The following is a 22,284-nucleotide window of genomic DNA, read 5'->3' as shown; positions in this document are numbered from 1 at the left end:
TCAGTTGAACTACAGTAATCAGCTCCCCTGTGGCTAGTTAAATGTTTGCCTGAAAAGACAACATGGGATTAATGCTGTATTATGTTCATTTTTCAGATCGATCATGTGTTGTCTGAATTTTCGTCACCACCATCATCAGTGAGATACTACGTGGTAGGTATACGGCATCTTCAGGATGAGCTAGCTGCCGGTTCGCATGGCACCATGTTTCACAGCAGACCCCCAACCAAACCTATTATGCAATGCAGGACCATCTCGCCCTGTGTCTGAATACCGCAACAAAGAAGATAAAAAGGGAGGGCGAGAAAAGAGACCAATCGAGATACGATCAGTCTGCTAAACTCTTCTAAAACGTACTTGACATCAAAAGCAAAGACCAGTAATATTATCAATATAATAATTGAATTTGGATTAGACTGTAATCTTTGGATGATGTGTATGTACATACCTACCTGATCGGTTCTGACATGCTTGCAATGCACGCACTGACTTGATCTGCATGCAAATGGCGACGCCACAGATCTGTGCTGTGCAATAACTTGTTGTCGAGGTGTGAGGAGTAAAGGTGTATGATGCAGGTGATCTGATCCACATGTATACGAGTAACTCTCATCTCTGACCAAGCATGGCTACCTGTGAATGCATCCCTTCTCATGGACCACAACACAAGGACGCAGATCCAGCTCCCTCATGGGCTCCATAGACCATCCATTTGCACTTTGATTGCCCTCACCACTTTATTCTCCAAAAAAATGTCATTTTTGTAACATGCGACTCATCGCAGTTAAGTTCAAGTTTAAGCAATCGCAACTTGAAGTGACACGCAAAAGAAACTTAGGTCTTGATCCACTGTCCTCAAGAGCAAAGAACCAGCAAGAGGTCCCCACCAAGATGCTTTCAACTTTGCGATACAAAATGTGACTCAACAGTAGCATCTAATACAAAGGTATTACATTAAAAGCCAACAGTGATAGTACAGACTACAAAGGCGCGTCTCAAATTAAAGGGCATTGTACCACTGCAAGGACGAATTGGTATAAATAGCTTTCAAAATCCAGCAAGAACAATACAGATTTCCTTGTACAATGTACCCTCTAGTTCATACGATTCGCGGGGCTGCGCTCAAGTTCCTGTTTGTTCATATGAGGCTGTCGAGATGCTGCGCTCAAGTTCCTGTTTGTTCATATGAGGCTGTCGAGATGCCACCATCCGTAGCGGGACCAAGCCAGTGGCACAACAGAAGGTGATACATAAATGGCATCTCACGTTCCCATGGGGCCTTTGAAGTCATTTTCCGTGCAAGTAGTGCTACCACCCTCTGGCAAAGATCACGAGTCCTCATCACTGTCATTGCCGAAGACTGAAGAAACTTTTGTAGCCACCTTTGGCTTCTTGCTGGCATTGCCGACTGGAGCCTGTACATGCAAAGAAAATGTGATCAATCTAGCAATTATAGGCATAGGCATTGCAGTAAAAAGGAAAGATTCAATAAGCATTCTCAGAGTGATCAATTATTTCGAGTAACAATGATACAACAGTATTACGAGTTTAATTTAACAATCAAAGAAAAAGGCAAGACAGTGGCATGTAGCTTGCGGACTCATACCCCTGTTCTCTGTTTAGAACAAACCATATTACAGATCAAAACTGCAGTAACACTAACTATTGGAGATTGTAGGAAATGGAAAGCCAATTTTCATGAATTGTAATTCAACAAGAATTTTCAGCAGTGGCCACAAAAATTTGCCAGCTGACACTCAACATCTCAACTATATATGGTTCATGGAATCATCTGTTAGTGATGAAATTTAGTCCTGAAATGCAAACAAAATGGGCAGAAAATCCTCAAGACATCCACCTTGGAAGGAGCCATTTTGGAGAATCCAAACTTCAATGTTCGCCGCTGATCCTGATTGCTAGGGCCTGCAATGTTTTTTGTTGCAACACTCTCTACTGGGGCCTCTGAATTTTCTTGCTTCTGCTGCTGCTGCTGCTGCTGCTGCTTCCTATGAGCATCTGCTCTGAAGGTACATTAAGGAAATTAAATGATCCACCATAGATCCCAAATTCTTAATGCATATCTTAAGAATAACATAGATTAGTATTGAATAAACCATTAAATAGAGTATGAATGGATACAGTTGTGCGATTTTTGCTAGTTCCTTCTCTTCCCGTTGTTGTTCACGTTTCTGCCTGTCATCACGGCTACCACTGCTGCTCTGCATTTCTCTCATTTCTTTAAACCTCTGCACAATAAAGGTATTCAGAATGGTGCAGATAAACATATACTGAAAAAAAAATCCAATACGATGCATTAGGGAAGTCGAAAGAGCATGCAAAATGTATTACCTTCCTATGATTGTGGTCATATGAGCTCAAGTGACTCTCAAATTCATGAGCCAGCTTGTATTGCTTATTGCAGAGGCTGCAGAAGAACACCTTCTGTATCTCCTTGACTTCACTGCGAATTTTGTGCTCACGCTCTGCTATGACCTGGATTGTCATGATTTGCACCAAGCAGGGAAAAGAAACCACCAAATAAAAAGTGTACGGAATGCTCAAGACTCTAATGGTTGACACTAGCCATTCTCACATCATGAAAGCACAGCTACCTACAAGCTATATAACACTTACAACTACATATAGGTTTCCAGCATGTCAGGCATCTACCTAGAAAATGTACTTGAAGAATGTACAGAAATTAGATCAAGTAGTCAGTTGCATACCTCACGCTTCTTTATATGTTCCTCAGTCTCCTCAAGTTCAATATTCAATTTCTTTCTTTGTACATTCTCTTCAGATGTGAAGAAGTCATCTTCCTCTTGCTTCCCAACACCTAATTTTGCGTCTCTGATGTCAGCTCTTATTGGCTCTAGTATACCTGCATCACAACAAAGATAAGTATTCTTAAGGTGTAGAAACACCACCATATTAGTTAGCTGAAAAATACAAGGTGAATCTTTGATGATCAACTGCGCTACTGGTGTAGAAAGTGACAGATATCAAAAGGGATATCTATGCACCAAAACATCTTAAGTGCAAGAATAGTGAAGCAGAACATAAGTAAATGCAAAAGGTATATCAGCATTTATGTCTTTCAAAAGGGACTTTAGTAAGTCGAAAAATAAATTTGGAATCGTGTCAAATGTTCAGATGAATATACTACTCACAGTGCTGCAAATTATGAGTAGTGCTGCAAATTATAAGGCATATGTACAGGTTAAGAAGGCTATTGCTAAAACAAGACAGACAACAAAATGTGCCCACTCTTTCCTACGAAAACTTTGGAAAACAGAGAGGAAATAGCTACTGATAGTGTACTATGGTAGCTGATGAGATAGATTAGGGTGAAGCAATTAAAGGCTAGCGTCGTACTGACATTAGCAAATTGACTGTCATTGATCCTAACCTATGCTCAACAACCAAGGAGATCTAGCATGACAGGCATATGATTGAACGAACATGAGCATGTCGATAGATTCAGTCTAAAACAACTATAAATCGATGACCAGGGAACCTCGTTCAACATGCCACAGCCATGTGAATTTACCGATTCTATATCATTAATAAGCGGAAATGCAACTCCCTCACTGTGGATTTTTCAACTGCGACAGCTACTGAGACGGAGTCATTCATGACATGAACGCATGGGGGGTACAGTTGCGCGGCAAAGAAGGGAGCATAGTATTAGAGGAAGGGGAATACCTTGCTCGTTCTTGCCGAGCCCCTTGCCGGTCTTCCATCCCATCTTCTGGAGCAGCCGGAAGCCGACGTTGGAGGCAGTGAGCTGCGTGTGGACGGAGGCCTGCTCGAGCCCCTCGGTGTCGAGGTTCTCGGTCGGCCGGTGGCTCATCGGCAGGCGGAACTCCTCGAGGTCGCCCTCGTCATCCAGATCCACTTGGTGCCCGCCGCCGCCGCCGCCGCCCTGCTCCTCCTGGGCCGCCTTCCAACGCTGCTTGTTGTTCTCCTGCACACAGCAACGAGTAAGACACGCGGATTCGAAGCCGGAACAAGCAAGCGGCCGCGCGAGAAATCGAGAGGGCCGGAGTGGCCGTGCTGTACTGACCATGTCTGGCCGCGAGCAAGGGAGGGGGAGAGGGGGACGGGGCTGCTACTGGGTTTTCGTGGGGGTCGGGAGAGGGAGCGGAACGCGCGGAGAGCTGCGGCTGGGGCGCCGATCTGGGAGGATGCCGGCCGGCCGGCGGCGGGGGAGCGCCGATGAAGAGGTAGCGACGAGAGGTGGGGTAGGCCGGTAGGGGACGGGAACGAGATTGCGGCAGCCCCAGGGTTTCTGTTGGTGTATGATTGGGCCAATGATTGGACTGGACTGGGCCGGCTAAAGAAGATGGATTGAGCCGGACATTTCAGTCAAATTTTCCACACCTTTCGATCATCGAATACCTGCCGCCCTGGGCTGTTTGTTTGTGTTTAGATAGTCCAAAATTCTAGCCTTCATGCCATATACTTTTCTCAATGGCTCTTGACTTCTCTTCCAGCCCATTTTGTTTTTTTGTTTGTTTTTCTTTTTTTTACTTCGTCTTTGAATTTTATTTAGGGATCATGTTGTGTTTATTTTCATGTCTCCCCTCCCCCTTTCTTTATCATTTCATATTTCGTATACAATTTGATGTTTCATTCTTTCTAATTTTTTTTAAAAAAATTGCAAATCTTTTCTCCTTTCTTTTTGGGTGTGCATTTTACAATGTTCTAGTGTTGTGGCTATAGATATTTTTCTTTAAATTTTCATCATTTATTCTAAACACATGGTGACTCTAATTTGGCCAGAGAGATAGATGAACAATAGCTTCACGCTATCCGCAGGGACGGCTGTTGAATATTCCTCTTTGTTCCTAGCTGTCCTAACCAAACTCATCCTTACATTCCAACACCACTTCTGTTACTCATTCTAAACCACCCTATTTTCTGTTAAGTTAATTTTCGTTACGTCCATTTCGTGTTTCGATTTGATCACTTAGAATTTCATTCAAACAAAATACAGCAAAAAGTTTCCTTGACCAAGTAATCCATGTTCTAGTTAGTCCATCAAACACCGGCGTGCTTGCTATCCTAGTTGGTGTTCTTGAGATTCTCAATTTTTAGTAAACATTGACTAACGAACTGCATCCAAGTTGACAAAGTTAATGAAGTACATGTGAAAATATTTGAAGTACAATGATGCTTCAGATCGATACCACGACCACCATTTTGGCAGCTTCGAGCGGCCCCTGTATAAAAAAAGAGGTCGTCTAGCTTTGGAGAGAATCGATAGACACAATCGTTTCTCGAGAGAACCATATCGATCACAGCACAATGAGCGCAGCGGTGGTGGTGACCAAGTCCTCGCCGGTGCTCGTCGTCCCATCGGAGTCGGAGACGGCGGCGGCTCCGGTGATAGCTGCCGACACAGTCGCCCTCTCCTCGTTCGACCTGTGGATGCTGCCATTTCCGATGAAGCTGCTGCTCGCGTTCGACCGTCCGATCCACGAGCCCGTGGAGACGATCAAGAGGGGCCTGTCGCGGGCGCTGGCTCACTACCGCCCCGCCGCCGGCCGCCTCGACGGCAGGGGCGGCATCGCGTGCACCGGCGAGGGCGTGGCGTTCGTGGGAGCGTCGGCCGGCTGCGCGCTGGACGAGGCCGTGGCCACGCTGCCGCAGATGGACCTCACCGCCCGCTGCCCCGGCGTGCTATGCCACGACGCTGACCCTTTGCTGCTGTTGCAGGTCACGGAGTTCTCCTGCGGCGGGTTCGCCGTCGGCGTCACGTGGAACCACGTCCTGGCAGACGGCGCGGGGATTGGGCAGTTCCTGCAGGCCGTCGGCGAGCTCGCGCGGGGTGTGTCGCCGCCGTCCGTCGTCCCCGTTCGGCGCTGGGACGACTCGGTCCCGGGCCTCCCGTCGTCCATGGTCGCAGCGAAGAAGTCGACGGTCGATGACAACGGAACCCAGTACCTGGTCCGCCATGACATCGCCGTGCCGTTGACCCTGATCGGCCGCATCAAGGCCGAGACCGGCTGCACGTCGTTCGAGGCCGTCGCGGCGGTGATCTGGCGGTGCCGCACCCGCGCGGCCATGTCTCCCGGCGAGACAACCGCGCCGCTCTCCTTCCCGTGCAACGCGCGCGCTCTCGTCGGCGCCACGGCCGGCTACTACGGCAACTGCATCGTCGGGCAGACGGTGCCGGCTACGAGCGGCGCGGTGGCGAGCAGCAGCCTCGCCGACCTTGCCCGCCTCATCAGGCGCGCCAAGGAGAAGGTGCCGGACCTGCTGTCCGGCTCCAGCGACGGCGAGGCCGCAGCACCCGACGGCGGCGCCGAAGTGCAGCAGCTCGAGTGGTACAACGGGCTCGCCGTGGTAAGCTGGCTGAACCTGGGTTTCGAGGCGGCGGACTTCGGCGGCGGCGGCGCGGCGCGCGTGATGTGGCACGAGGAGCGGACGCTGCTGCCGGGCTGCATGGTGTGCCCGCCGTGCCGGGGGGACGCCATGAACGTGTCGTCGCTTTGCGTGAAGCCGGAGCACGCCGACGCCTTCCTCGGGGAGCTCGCGAGGTTGACCACAGCTACGTAGTCGAGCCATGATAAGTCTGCGGTTCAATAAAAGGCAGATAGTTTGGACTTTGGACGGCAGCTACATAGTTGACTGTATTTATTGTTCGACAATTTCAAATTAGCGTGGATGATGTACCCTATGCGACTGAGCTTTAAAATTTTAGTCAACCGAGCGTGGTAACTTTTTCTTTACTGTATTCATCTTTTTTTTTAGAATCGTACTGTATTCATCTGAAACAAGCAACTTTAGCGTGATGTATGAATCTGGCAATAATGTTTAGGTGACCATGAGTTCTTTAACCGTACTAGATCAAGTTCTAAGCTGCGCTAGGCGAAAAAATAAACACCAAGGTGCTTTGACTTTTGAAAGAGAGATTGGAGCGGATGGTAGAAGCAAGGTGTGTTTGATTATTGGACTATAGCCCGGCTATATATGATCTTAACCTGAGCAGCCTAATAAGCAAGCCTTGTGTACGCAACGTACACTTGTTTGGTTTGCCGCATAAGCTAATAAGTCTATACTGAGATCGGGAAACTTATGTTTCACGGGCTGGCTACATGCGATATGGTGACCATGTGTTTGTGTAGAGGTGAAGTTACCCCTTGTTGAATTCTAGAGCTGAGGTTTTTGGCGAGTCCATGTACAAGTGAAAGGCAAACTAAACTTTGTAACAAATGAAAACGATGGAAATTAAGCCAATCTCCAAGCCCACGTCTCTTGAGTTGATCTATGGCAGCTCGCCAATCTCTGAATAATTGTGAACTACTACCATAACACGACCATCGTCCATTCAGGGAACACATCAAATCTGTGCACATTTTTCTCAAAACTTCCAAGTAGCGTTGAAAATTGGTGCCAAATCACATCAACGGGACTAGCACTGAAAATAGAATACCCATCTCAACACACGGAGCAAATGTCCATCCTGATGTAAACAATCTTATTTGGACGACATTGGTAGGACAGATGAACAGAGCAAACGAAGCATATCTGAGTCCTTGAGACAAATGGAGAACGGGAAAAAAAAAACTCTGACTGGACAGCAATCTCGTTTACATCACCAAGAGGCGCCAGTCTCACGAGGGAACGGCCTGCTGTCTACAACTTGCCGCCTGCTCACCCAAGAGCAGAGGACAACGCTTGCCGGCGACGCAGAGCCAGAGGGCGCCACGGGCAGGCAACCAAACACCTAAAACTGCAGAGCATCGTTCCCGGACACTAAGGCCCTGTTTGGGTAGCTGGAGCTTTTCCAAAAAACTAAGGGCCTGTTTGGTTTGGCGCCTACGGCGCCGCGACGTGCCTAAGGTGCGGCGGCCGATTCGGCCACCACACCTGCCGCGCGGAAAGTGTGGCGCGGTGTGGCGCCATAGGCGCCAAACCAAACACGCCTTTAAAGTCTGAGAAGCTCACTTGCTAGTTTGAAAAGCTGCTGGTCCGAGAATCTGGTGGTCTGATAAGCCGGTCTGTTTGGCAACCTAGCTTTTGGATAGCTAGTTGCTGAGCTAAGGAGTGGAAAGTCTGAAATACCCTCTGGTATAATGAATGCATGATTACCTGTGAACTGTAATGACTGATCCGAATAGCATGGTTAATATTATTTTATTGATAGCTTAATATTTTATATTTCATATTAAAATAAGGAATTAAATAGTAAAATTAGTTTATATAATCATACTGTTTGTATTGTTTCATTGAACTTACACAAAAGCACATCCCAAGCATGACTAGCATTTTTGAAGCCATACAAAATACCCACGGGCTACTATTTACATACAAAATAAGTTGTGCACCATCACAACTGTATCTACCCTCTATCTGCCATCAAGGAGTTCGCAATGAAATCACGAAATGCACACATATCGACATCATCTGATGATGAACTATTGTTGTGCACTCCTTCCGATGAAACAACCGGTGGGATGTATTCTTCATCCTCATCACACATTTGAAACAGCTCGTCACTTAAAGCGCTATCACGAATAAAGTTATGAAGTGCTATGCATGCAATGATGATCTTCTTTTGCTTCTCAACCGGGAAACTTGGCATATGTAATAGAACTCGCCATTTCATTTTCAGCACCCCAAAAGAACGTTCAATCACATTTCGAAGAGAGGAATGAGCATAGTTAAAAATCTCTTTGAGACCACTTGACCTTCGGTGTAACACCCTAAGGTAATTTTCTTAAATTTTAATTAATTTATTTTGGCTCAAATGAAGTTTCCAGGGTTTCCTCTAATATATCTCGCATTTAAAGTAATTTTATAACGCAAGTAATTAAAATTTATCATAGGATCAAATTGTTTGTGCATTCATGCCGCAGCATTGTTTTATTTGTGTTGAGTTATAAGTTTGAATTCAAATGGTAATTTGAATTCAATTAGATTTGTTTGAATTAGTTGAGTATAGGAAAGGAGAAGGAAAAGAAAAAGGAAAAGAGAGGAAGAAAAGAAGCCTAGCCCAGCCCAGCATCCCTCCCCATCTCTCCTTTCCCGCGGCCCTCTCTCCCTCTCTTTCTTCCCACGGCCCAAAGCCGCCCGAGGCCAAGCTCCTCCGATCCCTCTTTCCCTTCCCTGCGTGGGCCTCCGCGACTCCCTCAGCCCAACCCGCACGCGCGCCAGCTTCCCCTGGGCCGCTCGCTGCCGCTCGCTCGGCCCAGCCCACCGCGCGGCCCTTACCTCCCCGCTCTCTCCCTCGCGGCCGCTGACAGGGCGACCCCACCCGTCAGGGGCATCCCTTTCCTCGCGACCGAGCCGGACTCGAGCTCGAGTCCGAGCTCGACCGCACCGCCATGTCCGCCTCCGCCTCGGGCCCGCTCGCCAGGACGCCGCGTGGCCGCCCTATAAAGCCCCGCCGCCTCTCTAGGGTTTCCCCTAAGCCGCCGTCGTGCCCCGTTCGCGCAAACCCTAGCCCCGAGCACCGCCGTAGCCGCAAGCTTCGGATCACCGCCGCGCCGGCTCCTCGCCGCCTTCCGCCGTCGCCCAAGCACCGTGGGTTTGCCCCGGTGGGGTAAGGACCCTCTCCCGCCTCCCTTTCCCCTCGGTCTCGCCTCTCCGCAACCGCGCGCGCTCGCCGGCGTCCCCAAGCCGCTCGCCGCCGTCGCTCGGCCGCTACGGCCAGCATTGCCGCCCCCGAACCCCTCAAATCGTTTCCCTGTGTCCTCCTCTCTCTCCCCGACCGGATCTCGTCATCCATCGCCCGCGGAGTCGCTCCATCGCGTGGCGCCGGCGAGCTCTCCGCCGCGCCCGTAGTCCCGCCGCCGCCGGAGCCGCCGGAGCCGCCGGAGTACTCTCAGCCGTTCGATCCGAGTATCTGACCCGCGCCGCACGATTTCAAACCGACGGATCGGATTAGATCCCGATCGGCGTTAGATCTCAGCCGCTCGTTTCAAATCCGGTGGACCGCGTGAGCTTCAACCGTAGATCCTTCCCCAACCGTCCGATCCCGATCCAAGGGCTGAGATTTGCGCGTACCCCTTCGGGTAATAGATCTAATCTCAGCCGCCTGCTTTAGATCCAACGGCCCAGATTAAAGCATACCCCTTCGGCCAGCCGTTTTGCTAAAGAGCCCCTGTTCTTTTGATGTATCAACCCGCCATCCTTTCTGTAGCCTGTAAATATTTACAAATAGGTCCTTTTCCTCCCTTTTAACCCCCTGAGCTTTCCAGTTTTCATACCCGCAGTTCATGCCGCGTGTTTTCACGTGCTAGCCCCTGTGTCTACCCTTTATTTACGATTAGACCCTCGGTTTTTGCCCAGAACCCCCTGGAAGTTCTGTTTTTCTCGCAGATAGGTCCCTGTATCTTGTTTCAAGCGTAGTTTTCGCGTCTTAGCTCCGTTTTAGGTGTTCTTTATATCCACGCGATCGTAGTAACGAGTAGAATAGCATTAGACTAGTTTTGTGTGCTGTTTTATTATATTGGTGTACTGTTTTCTTATAGTTTGCCATTGTTCGTGCATGTGTGTATGTGTGGACTATGCTTGATGATCGTGAGTAGACGCGGAGCCTTTGGACCAGTACCAGGAGCAGCCATCTTCCAAGTAGATCGAGCAGCAGACGGGAGAGTACGAGGAAGGCAAGTATAACATGAACATCCTACCACTTTAAATACAATTTCATACTGCATTTTAATACTGTATGCCTATAAGGACTTTCCTAGCCACTTTATATCCTATATATATATCCTTTGGGTTGCATTATGGTTAGTTGTGCTAGGTTGCTGCGCTATAACACACTTGGTCCTTTTTAATTAAATTTGATTAATGGTTATATGCAACTTAATCCTGAGAGTGGCCCTCTGTGCTGTGTGCTTGAGTAGCTCACGTCTCCTTAAAAGATGTTTTTGATAGAAACATGGTTTAGGGGGCCAGCACGGTGCTTAGTGCTTGGTTAGCCACTCTCCATAAGGACCGGTTCATAGAGCGACAACCTGGGACAACCGCGCAACCACAAGACTGGAATGGGACGGTCTTGACTTACTAATTAGGTTGTGTTGGTTCGGGAGTAACTTACCTGCGTGGGCAAGAGGGGTGGTAAGCTTCAATGGTCCCTGCTCTTCCGGCTTGGTCTGTGCTGTGTGTCTTGTACCCCCGGAGGTGGGCCCCATCGTCGCTGATCCAGAATCCTTAGCGGTTATACCTTACCAATGTGATCCTTTGTAACGGTCTCGTAGTGTGCTTGCTAGCCATCTCACCTAAGGAAGTGTGATGAACAACTAGCGTAGCTCACGACTTGTGGGTAAAGTTGTGCAACCTCTCGAGAGTGTAAAACTGATATATCAGCTGTGCTCACAGTCATGAGCGGCCCAGATCCTCCTTTTGATTAGTGGGGTTATCAACCTTTGATTAGGGAGATTCCCCGGGTGGTTGTGGTTTGGTCGGTTCTCAGTAGTTCTTAGTTAATATTGATTAAAATTCTTATGCAATTGGGTTATGGTAATTCATCCACTTGTAGTAATTAGCTTTAATAAAATTTGCCAAGACTAAAAGTTAATGCAGTTGAGTCAGCTAGCCTAGAGCCTCATAGTTTGTGTTATACTTGTTGAGTACTAGTTTGTACTCACACTTGTCTCTCTACTCCCCTGTTCTCTTGGATATCTTTGACTGCTACTCAGTGACCGGCAACGTGGAGGACTACGTCAGTGGCTTCGACGACTTCTAGGCGTTTGTCTCCCAATCGACGTCCCTATGGCGCCAGCTCTTCATGTATTCATTTTACGCTTCCGCATTCCTTGAACTGATTCTTGATTCAGTTGTAATAAAGATATCCATTTTATAATTTATACGCTTTTATTCGTGACATGTGTTGTGATATCTTGATAATCTGTTGTATATATGCGTGACTTGATCCTGGCGCGTATATGATTGCTCGATTTATGTTCTTATAAATCGGGCGTGACATTCGGCCACCTTGAAATTCAGGTATATGATACCTTTGGCCTCTGTAGGGAGCTAGGAAACCTTTCTTGTTTGGATATCCAAAATCAACAAGATCATATTTTCCTATATGTGAAAATAATATGAGATCACATGTATGTAACAATATGACAAGGGCAAAAGTAACATGATATTTAACCATTACCTTCAGAAGGATGTGGAAATGCATCTAAATAGCGGCACAAAGTATCATTGAATATTCGAGAGTCATGCGGCCATCCTGCTACAACAAATGTGAATCTCATATCAAAATCACAAACGGCCACGACGTTCCATGTTGGGTATCCATGATGGCCAATGTGAGGAATCACATCTCAATTGCTAGCACGACAACACGTACATGTGTGCCATCAATGGCACCTATGCAATTGTTGAAGTGAGGTGAAAACCGAGTATCTTGAAGCCTTGGATGCACTGTTGTGAATTCAGGATCTTTTGGTTTGATGATTTCTCTAGCTAGCAGATTTACACACTCTAGGACTTTATTAAATTTCCGACTAATTGTTTCAGTGGATCATTTGAATATATTATCAACAGTGAGAAATGATTGAGGACCACCACACATCCACAGGAACATTCCCAGGGCTTCAACAAAGCTCATAACTCTTATGGACTTAAGCCCATAATTCTCAACCAATGTTTCATGCAACTGTCAAAAATAGGACGATTCATACGGAACATGTCGTAGAAATCTCTGTTGACTTGTAGCTGATCCATGACCCATTGATACCTAGAATGGCAAGGAGGAGGTCTCTTTCTTTTTCCAAGATATTTTTTACTGTGAACCATAGCAATAAGAGTGACTATTGATGCTACCAATAATTCTCATGCATAATCACTGTTACTCTCACTATCACTAGATGAATCAGCATCACTTTCACTCTCGCTCTCACTAGATGAATCAACATCACTTTCACTTGATGTGCTCATCTAAAAATAGGACAAAACGATTCAGCTAGCACATACAATAGGAAATAAAAAAGCAGTACAACATAAAAATGGCAGTAGAACAAACAAATGGTTCAGCAAATTAAAAGGGTAGTATTATATAAATGCAACAGAAATAAAAGGGTACCATTACATAAAGGATACATCACTACTCTATTTCTTTTTCCTCTCTTCATACATCCTCTTCAGCCAAGCCACCTTTCCTTCATTAGTTTTGATGGAATGAAACACTGCACTGTTTTCACGCTTAACAAAGAGTTGGGTGGCCATAAAATGCTCATCACTCCCTTCAATAGCCCCTGCATTGACAGCTTGATCCATAAGCTCTATGATGTCATCTTCAATCGTGTGTTCATTTTTGCTCTTACTAATAGACAACACATCGATAAGTCGTGACCTTTGCATTTTTCTTTCTTTTTTTGCATCCTGTGAAATGTGTCCGTTCTCTCGTTCTCTTCATTCTTATTACTATCATCACCAACTTCAATGGGAATTGTAGTTTTTGAACTTCCAAACGACCGAAGATAAACCTGTGACATTGATATGTTGAAACATAACTTCAAGCTCATCTAGGTTCTCCATAGGTGCTTCACGAAAGGCGGCATATTTCTTGTTTTCCTGAAAAATAAGTTCATATGTATTAGTTATTAGAACTTGGGTTTGAAGGATAAAAAAATAAACAACTTTCAGTTTTACTTACCGCTATCTTTTCCTCCCACCATTCATCACTTGATGTAATCGTTCCCTTTACAACATTGAAACCAAGACCGGTTGCAGCCCTCTTCAACTCTTCAAATCCAACCACAACTTGTACTGTGGCTTCAAAGCATCCTATTTTTTTCTTCAATTTTCCTTGTGGGTAGTGTCATTTGGTGATAGAAAAAAATTTCCTCAAGGTTCTTGTACCCAATGGAGCTCAAGATAGTCCCTGGCCTATTCCCAACTAGAGTTTCTTCCTTACATATCTGGAAAAATATTTTGGTTGCATATGCATCGCATACTCCTTTTGGTGCCTTCACCTTCCTTTTGTCCATCTATACTATCAAAATTACTCCAACAATAAGCAACATACAAGTACTCAGATCCATGCATCTACCTATGCTCATCCAATTTTTAGCCATGAACTACTCAAATCCAATCTTAAAACACCTATGCATAAATCCCTAGAACTAGTGTGGGAAGGGAGATGTGCTTACCATGGATGCGACCTCCAAGATCCACGAAGCTGCGACCGTGGGGGCAGGCCGCCAGCCGGAGAGGCGACGGCGGGGGCAGGACCACCGGCCGTAGCTGCGATGGTGTGGGGAGGGGCGGGGGCGCTGACCGGTGCTGGGACGGAGGGGAGCAGGGCGGGGGCGCTGCTCAAAGCAGCGATAGCGGGGAGCGGGGCCACCGTTCGGAGATGCGATGGTGGGGAGCGGGGGCACCATCTGGAGATGCAACGGGCGACGGCGGGGAGCTCAACTTGTGTCACCGTGTGCTCGGGAGGGGGCGGCGCGAGACGGGAAAAGGTGGGGAACGGAAGATTTTCGCTATATATACCAGTGGCAAACACAAGTAATTCTATTTAAGTTTTGTGGGGACGTTCATAGCGCTGAAGTGCACAAGCTCGGGAAGCTCCTCTCACCAAGCTTTTGAACCCTAGGCAAATATGAGCTTTTGGACTTGCTCGCTGGTGGGAAAAGCAGGTCTATTTGGGGGAGCTTGTAGCTTTTCCAGCTAATTGGAGTAGCAGAATTTGCAAGAAGCTACCCCAAACAGGGTCTAAGCCAGGGCCTATGGAACCAAACACGTCCATATTATCCTTGTTGGTGCCAAAATTTTGCAGAAAGGGCTCTTGTAACCGGTCACCGTAACACATACTCAAATCTAGTGTGTGCTTCTTTCCAAAAGCAAATAAATAAATAAACTGTTAAGTTATGATCCAAATTCATCTACACACGTATAAAGACCGACTTCGGACGTAGCGAAGCGGAGGCCGAAGTGGCCCATTTTGATGGACTCCTGCCCCGGGGACGCCTGGGGGTGCGCGCGCGGGGGGGGGGGGGGGTGGGCTAAGCCCCCCCACGGTGTAGATGGATTAGGGTTTCTCTATATATACCTCTTGTAAGCCGTCGTTCGGGATACAGCGAGATTATTGTAAATCCCCGGCGTTTGTAACCGCACTCGATATAGTGAAGTTCTGCTGGCTGGCGCCCGTGGTTTTTTCCTTCTACCTTGGAAGGGTTTTCCACGTTAAATCCTCATATTCTCTGGGTTGATCGGTTCTTCTTCGTTGTTCTTTGTCATCTATTTTGTAACATAAACATGTTACGAACTTATGATGACATGGTTGGACCTGTACGTGATGGGCTGGCCCGAAAAATCTAATATACCCGACTTTGCAGAAAAGCCCAGTTGCTGCATGACCGGGCCTCGCTGGGTTGCATGGGATGTGCATTGGGTCGGTAGCGGCCCATTCCAAGTTTGCAACCCCCTCTCCTCCGGCGCCTGGTGGTGGTGGAAGGCCGTCTTCCCCACCCGGCTGCCGCCGCCGCCGCCACCGCCCCCTCTACCCTTTCCCTACTCGCCTTCGCTGCACAACTGCATTCCCCCATTAGCCGTCGCCTTCTCACCGCGGTGCACCGCTGCGGTTGTTGCTGCCCCTCCCGTAGTGTAACCCTTCCACCCCCACACCCTCCCAAAGCAAAAGGAGAGTTGGCATGGGGACGCGATGCGACAGAATATGGCGCTAGCGGGGCAGTAGTAGGACCGGCGGCATAGGGAGGAGACGGCCACCGGGAGTGGCGGCTTGTAAGAGGAGGAGACGGTGGCCGCGTTAGTGCAAGGGGTAGTACAGCACGATGGCTCCAGTGAGTTTATTTGGGGCTCCTCTGACAGTAGTGTCTGATTGGGAAGACAAATCGCAATCCAACTTCAGCTGATAAGGAAATCAAATTTGGTGCAAGATGCAATGCAAGTTGAAAAATCAATGGTACGAAACATTGAAATTGGTAGTGCTCTATCTGTGATCAGTGTTGGGGAACGACCTATACTCTGTATTCCTGTTTTGTGCTCTCATACGAACAATGGTTACCCAGTCACCTTACTTTTTTTATTTGCATATTATGAACCCAGGGAAGTATGATAGTGTAGCAATGTAGACTCGCATGCAATTAAGTTTCTGCAATAGAACCTTTATAATTGTCCAAATTTGTATGACTTTAGTTTATACGACTAAGTAGTGCTCTACTGTGCAGATTGTAGCTAGCTGATTTGAAATTATAATTCCATGCATGCCGTTGCCATCACTACATGGAGCTCTTCTGTATATAGTTCTTTAATTCGTTGTCTTTGTTTTTTCTTTCTGGTTGTTATTACAGGATGACTTTGATGTGGCAGAAAGGGAAACAAAGCAGAGGCTGCAACCCATTTGCACAGAACAGCTCCATTCAAATGTAATCTCCTGTCTTCAGATAGGTATTGCTACCTCAAGCCCTTTGTGGGAATATGGCGTATATATGTTATCTTGATGGTATGCATAATTAACATCAGATCAAAATATTTGTCCAACTGTATTTTATATATAAAAAGTTTGCCTCCCTTAATTTTTAGTGTTTGTGTATCAGTATAAGAATGCTGCATACACACTGGCATAAGTTGGTTGGGCCTTAGGTGTCTAAAGTTTCTTGATGTTCTTATCCGGTATTCTACAAGATGAAATGGATTCACATGCACTTGCCCTAAATAACAAGCAAGGCAACTTCAATGCGAGTGTCTCACTGTTTGTCAAAATCATATTTTTGTCCTTGAGGTTTGTTAGTGGTTCAGACATTTTGGTCGATGGCTTAGTTTAATAGGTTGGTCTTCATTCTTGAACCTTGCGGTGTGGAAGAAAAAAAATTCCTTTGCCCGTTTCTTAGCAGCCCCAGTCTGTAATTCTGTAGTACGTTGTTCCATTATTTAAATTTCACCCTGTGTAGGGAGTTGGTCTAAGCAATATGGGCAGCAAAACATTCCTAAATGCAAATCTTTAGTCATCACTCATACGGTCCCACTATTTGATAAGCTTGCCTTAAAAAAGATTTCCAGGTGCTCTTTTCCAGTTTACTTTGTATGATTAGGATCGTTGGTTGCCTGCAGATGACAAAGATGGGCTATGTTCTTTCATGCCTTCAAAGACTGCATTGATGAAAGAATTTGAAGGTTTGCATCTGTTATAGTGCTTGCGAAGTTAACATATTTTCTAAGAGGTACCCTTGCTCTTCTATTTTTCTAGGGCTGTTTAGTTTTACCCGTTGACCATTGACTCCGCTGTTTGGGTATATGCTGTTATATTAGTTGAACTTGCCAACCAATTCTTTCAGTGTTTGGAAAGTTGTTAAGTACCTTCTCCATGAGTAAAGACTCTTGTATCCACTTCTTCCTAATCAGCCATTGTCCATTCAGTTAACCTTACTCTTCTTTGAAGTATTGTTGAGGTAGTGGATCCTTTATAATTGTTGCTTACTTGCTATCATCCTTATGCGTTAAACTTTTCTGATACGATATGTAGTGGATCATTCCTAAATGCAAATATTCAGTCATCACTCATACGGTCCCACTATTTCGTAAGCTTCGCTCAGCTGATCATTCCACTTCATGATTTTGTATCTGTAATTCTGATAATTTTTTTATTGCCTGAAAAAAATATTTCCATATGTTCTTTTCCATTTTACTTCACGTGATTAGGATCATTGGTTGCCTGCACATGAAAAAGATGGGGTATGTTATTTCTATGCCGTCAAAGACCATGTTGATGAAAGAATTCGAAGGTCTGGATCAATTATAATGTTTGTGATGTTCAGAGATTGCCTAAGAGGTATCCTTGCTCTTTTATTTTGGCCAAGGCTGTTTAGTTTACCCCAGCGACCATTGACTCTGCCGTTTGCTTATATGCTGCTATATTAGTTGAACTTGCCAACCAAGTGTTTCAGTGTTTGGAAAGTTTTTCTTGTTAGGTACCTTCTCCATGAGTTCAGACTCTTATATATACTTCTTCCTAATCAACCATTCTCCATCCAGTTCATCTTACTCTTTGGTGAAACAATGTTGAGATAGTGGATCCTTTATAATTGTTGCTTACCTTTTGTCATCCTTACGCGTCAAAGTTTTCTGATATGTAGTTCCTTAGCCATATTTTCCAAAGTTATTTGCTTGCTAGATAACTTACATAAATGCACCCTTGACCCTGGTCAAAGATGAGCCATCATTGGCTTTTGATGAACAAAGCATAGTCAAACAAGCTCTTGGAGGCCAACTGAAAAGCCAGGTTAGTCGATCATCACTGTGTAGCATGGAGGGGCACTGATACTCTTAGCTTTGCACAAGGAAGAAATTCAAATTTTGCCAATTACGCTCTTGATATTCGTTCAGTAGTTTTCGTAAATAGCAGATCAAGATCTGGAATATTATGCGTTGCCTAAATGGATATGTTTAGGAGTTTGAGTGTTTGGGTTCGGTATATTAGTACTGTATTGGGTTTAGTAGCCTACTTCCTGAATTTTTTTCAGGTTACAGCATTTCAGGTTTCCATTTGGCCCCAAAACGCGTGCACTGTCATAGTGAGTTTTGAAATGCTGGTAGAATATGCTTTGGGTTTTGGTCAGTTAAGTAATGCTCACATTTATTTTGCTGGCAGATGATTTAACGGATTTTGTGTTCTGTACCCAACTTCCTATGATATTTAGAAATTCAATTTGACAGTGATCCAACTATTAGCCAATAACTATCCTATATAATATTAGTTACTGATTGATTTAGGTGGATCACACTGAATTAGACTATTGCACGAAAGCATAATATAGTTAGGCAACCAGACAGCCACTTTTTCGCGCTCTGCCTCTTCATCTTATTGAAGTCACACAGGCTCCACCTCTTGTTGAAGTCACACATGCGGTCGGAACCATGTTCTTCTCCCTCATTTATAGCAGCAGCTATAGCCGTTGCAGACCCTAGAGCTGCCTGTCCATGCTTTTTAAAGATGGCAACGGATAAAATCCGCGCGGATATCAACTTTGTAAACCCGTACCCGCATGCTAAAATCCGTACCCGCACCTGCACCCGCAACCCGCCACGGGTAGGAAACAACGCCCGTACCCGCTACCCGCGGATACCCGTACTCGTGCGCACAGGAGCAGGACGAAGAGCACCTAGCCTGGGCGCGGGCATCGGGCGCCGTCGGCGCGTGGCCTGGGCGCGGGCCCGACGCCCCGCTAGCGCAGGGACCTGGGCGCGGCTCTGAGTGGCAGATGGGCGGGCCGTGGCGCACGTTCCTGTGCTGCGCGGGCGCGGGCGCGGCTGCACTCGGTGCTGCCATGCCGGGCGGCAGGAAGCGCGGGCCGCGGTCGCGGCGCCTGGGCGGAGGGAGGACGTTGGTGGCCGGTCGGCGGGAGGAACAGCGGAAGGGGGCGGTGGCGCACAAGGACTCGGGGAGGAGCTTGTCGACGATGATGGGGACGATAGCGCCAAGCCCGAGCGGCACAGGGAGGAGGCGGAAGGACCGAGGCGGCGCACAGGCCGGAGGAGGAGAGGGGCGGCGGGTGGCGGCATGCAGGAAGGGGAAAGGAGGACGAAGACTGGAAAGGGGCGGTGGGTGGCGGCGCACACGGGGTAGAGCGGGCGCTCGGGTGAGGCGGCTAGGTGCGGAAGAAGGAAAGGAATGAGGAGATAGGTGAAACCCGAAATGAAGTCTATATAGTAGGGGTTTAGGACCAACATGTCAGCCGCTAAATCGGGTATGACGGGTTTGCAGATGCGGATATTATTTTTCAAACCCGTTAGCAGATATCCGTCGGGTTTAAGGTTGTACCCGCGCCCGCGGGCATAAATGCAAACCCATATCCGTGCCCGTCGGGTTTGCTATCCGTGGGCATGCGGATATTTTGTACCTGTTGCCATCTTTAATGCTATTGCATGCCACTGCCAGCATCTTCCACCCACCATGCATGCATGGGCAGCGACCTTATTGCTGAACCTAGCTTGAGGACTAACCTGGCTGTGGGCACGGTGGTAGTGCTTCAATCCGCCCCAATCCGGTGGACACGGTGGTGGTGGTCCATTATAATCTCACTAGCGGCATTCCGCCCCAATCCAGTTTGCTTTAGTATTTTTTGCCATGCCACTGAATCAGGTTTAAGCTTATCACACTTGTTCTTCAATTGCATCTTGGTTGCATGAATTCCTGTCATTTGATAAAAGCTTTCCGCCACCTTATCATAGCCTACTGAGTTCAAGTCGGTGTTTGGCCTATTGCCCTTCTTAACTTGTTTAGCAAATAACGAACATATGATTGAAAGATTCGTGTCATTCCAATCTATTGCATCTCCGTGACCATGATATTACAATAATATTTCAAGCATTCGCACTACTGGTTTTCGATTTTGTATCGTTGACCTCGACCGGTCGGCGCCACGGACACGACCTTGACCGGCAATAGGCACGCGGCCTCTTAGCTCGCCTTGGCCTCAAGGGTGCTAGGGTCAGCCGGGATTTTGTATCGTTGACCTCGACCGATCGGCGCGACGGACACGACCTTGACCGGCAATAGGCACGCGACCTCCTAGCTCGCCTTGGCCTCAAGGGTGCTAGGGTTAGCCAGGGCCGTTGGGATGAAGGGGGTTCGGCCCCCTAAGGAAGGAGCAGGTGCTGTGATTTGCCATGGATTTGAAGAAATTGTGAGAGAAGAAGAAAAATTGAAGGGGATTTACAAGGGATTACTCCACAATACCTAGATGGGAAGGGAGATCATCTTCAGTAGGATCCATTTTGCTTGAGAGCGGAGGCCGCCGGCGACGTCTCCCTGGAGGGACCTGGCGCTAGGGTTCATTGGATAAGGGGTGGCGGCGGCTCCAGAGGAAGCAGAGGGGGGGGGGGGCATAGGGAGAAGGGACGTGCCTTTTTTTTCATAAAGAGGTATGTTGGGTAAACAGTGGCAATGGTAGGTAATTTTACCCTAACTCTAGATTTTTTTTCTAGAGTTTCGGATCTGGAGTCTCTGAAGCTAGACGTATTTGGCAGGAAGTTCATAGAGGAAAGTTGGAGTGGAGCTCTTCCAAACATGCTCTAAAACCCTAGCCTTCCTCCTACTGTGTGCTTTGCTTAGGGCAGTTAAAACCATCTAGACATATGGAGCTGCTTTGTTGGCGGAGCCGGATCTGCAGCCATCACAGTGGTAGTATAGTAGCAACAAGTTCGGCTGGTGGACCAACATAACCACTACACCCCATGTTCCTCACAAAGCGATGAGAAGTCTTACCCTTCTAATCAGCTGGGAAGTGTGGAATGAGAGGAACTCCAGAGTCTTCCGCCATTGCGAACCACGACCACCATTTTGACAAAAGTAAAAGATGTAGCGGCGGCGTTGGATTTCAGCATGCAGGCGTAAAAGATCTAGCATCCTTCTTAGCTCAAGATTAATTGTTTACATGATCTTTTACCTTCTAGCTGGGTTGTAATCTCCCTCCTTTATCAATGAAATAGGTGTTAGAATATTTGGGCTAGGCCCATTTATTTAAATAATAAATTAAGAATTAAAAGGCTCACGAGTTAATGTTGGGGAGTTAGGAGGTGATTAATACCTTATGAGTAATTGAGGAGAGTAATGACTGTGTTATAATTGGTGATTAAAATAGAGACTTAAATGACTGGTTAATGATGAAATTTGATGACCATTATTGTGTGCAGGGTCATCTCCTTCCGCTCTTTGATCACGAGACAGCCTCATCTCATTGAGATCTCTCTGAAAACTCTACGGTACTTCTGTTAAAAAGATCTCTCTCTCTTTCTTCCTCTATTTTTTGCTGTTAACATCCCCATCGCTACGTGTTGCGTGCACAATTCTAGCGAGAGCAGGCCTCTGAAATCCTGCACGATAAAGGTCCTGCATGGGATAGCGGGCAATCATATTTTTTGGGAGCGTCTTCACGCGACTGTTCGCCTACTTTAATTCGACTAGTTCTCCTTCAAGCCATAAAACTACTTCCTGAAGCTGTGTGATTACTTCCTCAAGATGTAGTGCCCCGATCGACTACCTCCAAATGGCCGCCGTAGCTGTGTTCCCCAAGTGAACATCAAGGTCAACCCTCTGCATTGCATCACTGCATCAACTCAGTTCGACTACATCAAATAGCCCGTACCATATAATATCTAGTACTGGGAATGGCACAACTGGTGTGTCGGGCACCGGTCCCGCCTTGGGGTCCTTTCCCTCTGGTTTATCCTTTTGTTCTTGTTATTTGGTGAAATTAACATGAACACAAGCACATACTTTGTCCTCACAAGGTCACTAATTTGCGTCATGAATTTGCTAGTAATATTTGGAATTCCAAAATTTGCCCT

General features: G+C 46.9%; 2 protein-coding genes and 1 long non-coding RNA gene across 3 annotated transcripts; 2 read left to right on the top strand and 1 right to left on the bottom strand.

Annotated features, from left to right (window-relative positions):
• Positions 1–858: 858 nt before the first annotated feature.
• LOC112901576 (G patch domain-containing protein 8) lies at positions 859–4,283 on the bottom strand. Its single transcript, XM_025970518.1, has 7 exons — positions 4,067–4,283; positions 3,706–3,967; positions 2,727–2,881; positions 2,350–2,493; positions 2,140–2,246; positions 1,859–2,021; positions 859–1,415 (listed from the first exon to the last, which is right to left on the bottom strand). The coding sequence occupies exons 1-7, from the start codon at positions 4,067–4,069 to the stop codon at positions 1,329–1,331; spliced, it is 921 nt and encodes a 306-aa protein (XP_025826303.1). The 5' UTR covers positions 4,070–4,283; the 3' UTR covers positions 859–1,328.
• A 993-nt stretch (positions 4,284–5,276) lies between these two features.
• On the top strand, positions 5,277–6,737 carry LOC112901492 (acyl transferase 15-like). Its single transcript, XM_025970422.1, has one exon. It carries the CDS (start codon positions 5,311–5,313, stop codon positions 6,562–6,564), a length of 1,254 nt encoding a protein of 417 aa, XP_025826207.1. The 5' UTR covers positions 5,277–5,310; the 3' UTR covers positions 6,565–6,737.
• Positions 6,738–15,416: 8,679 nt separating this feature from the next.
• On the top strand, positions 15,417–17,359 carry LOC112901088. The gene is made up of 3 exons (XR_003230243.1): positions 15,417–15,901; positions 16,290–16,386; positions 17,050–17,359. It is a non-coding gene; the product is annotated as an uncharacterized LOC112901088 (long non-coding RNA).
• Positions 17,360–22,284: the final 4,925 nt, after the last annotated feature.

Source organism: Panicum hallii, chromosome 7 (assembly GCF_002211085.1).
Source record: "Panicum hallii strain FIL2 chromosome 7, PHallii_v3.1, whole genome shotgun sequence".
NCBI lineage: Eukaryota > Viridiplantae > Streptophyta > Magnoliopsida > Poales > Poaceae > Panicum > Panicum hallii.
The sequence above is the reverse complement of the archived record's forward strand: the minus strand, read 5'-3'. Positions and strand labels throughout refer to the sequence as shown.

Bases quoted from the DNA above. Each gene is read 5' to 3' on its own strand.
- LOC112901576 (XM_025970518.1), bottom strand. The intron at 2,247-2,349 runs GTAATACATTTT...TTTATTGTGCAG, and splicing joins ATGACCACAATCATAGGAAG to AGGTTTAAAGAAATGAGAGA. The intron at 2,022-2,139 runs GTATCCATTCAT...ATGTACCTTCAG, and splicing joins CTAGCAAAAATCGCACAACT to AGCAGATGCTCATAGGAAGC.
- LOC112901492 (XM_025970422.1), top strand. From the start codon at position 5,311: ATGAGCGCAGCGGTGGTGGTGACCAAGTCCTCGCCGGTGCTCGTCGTC.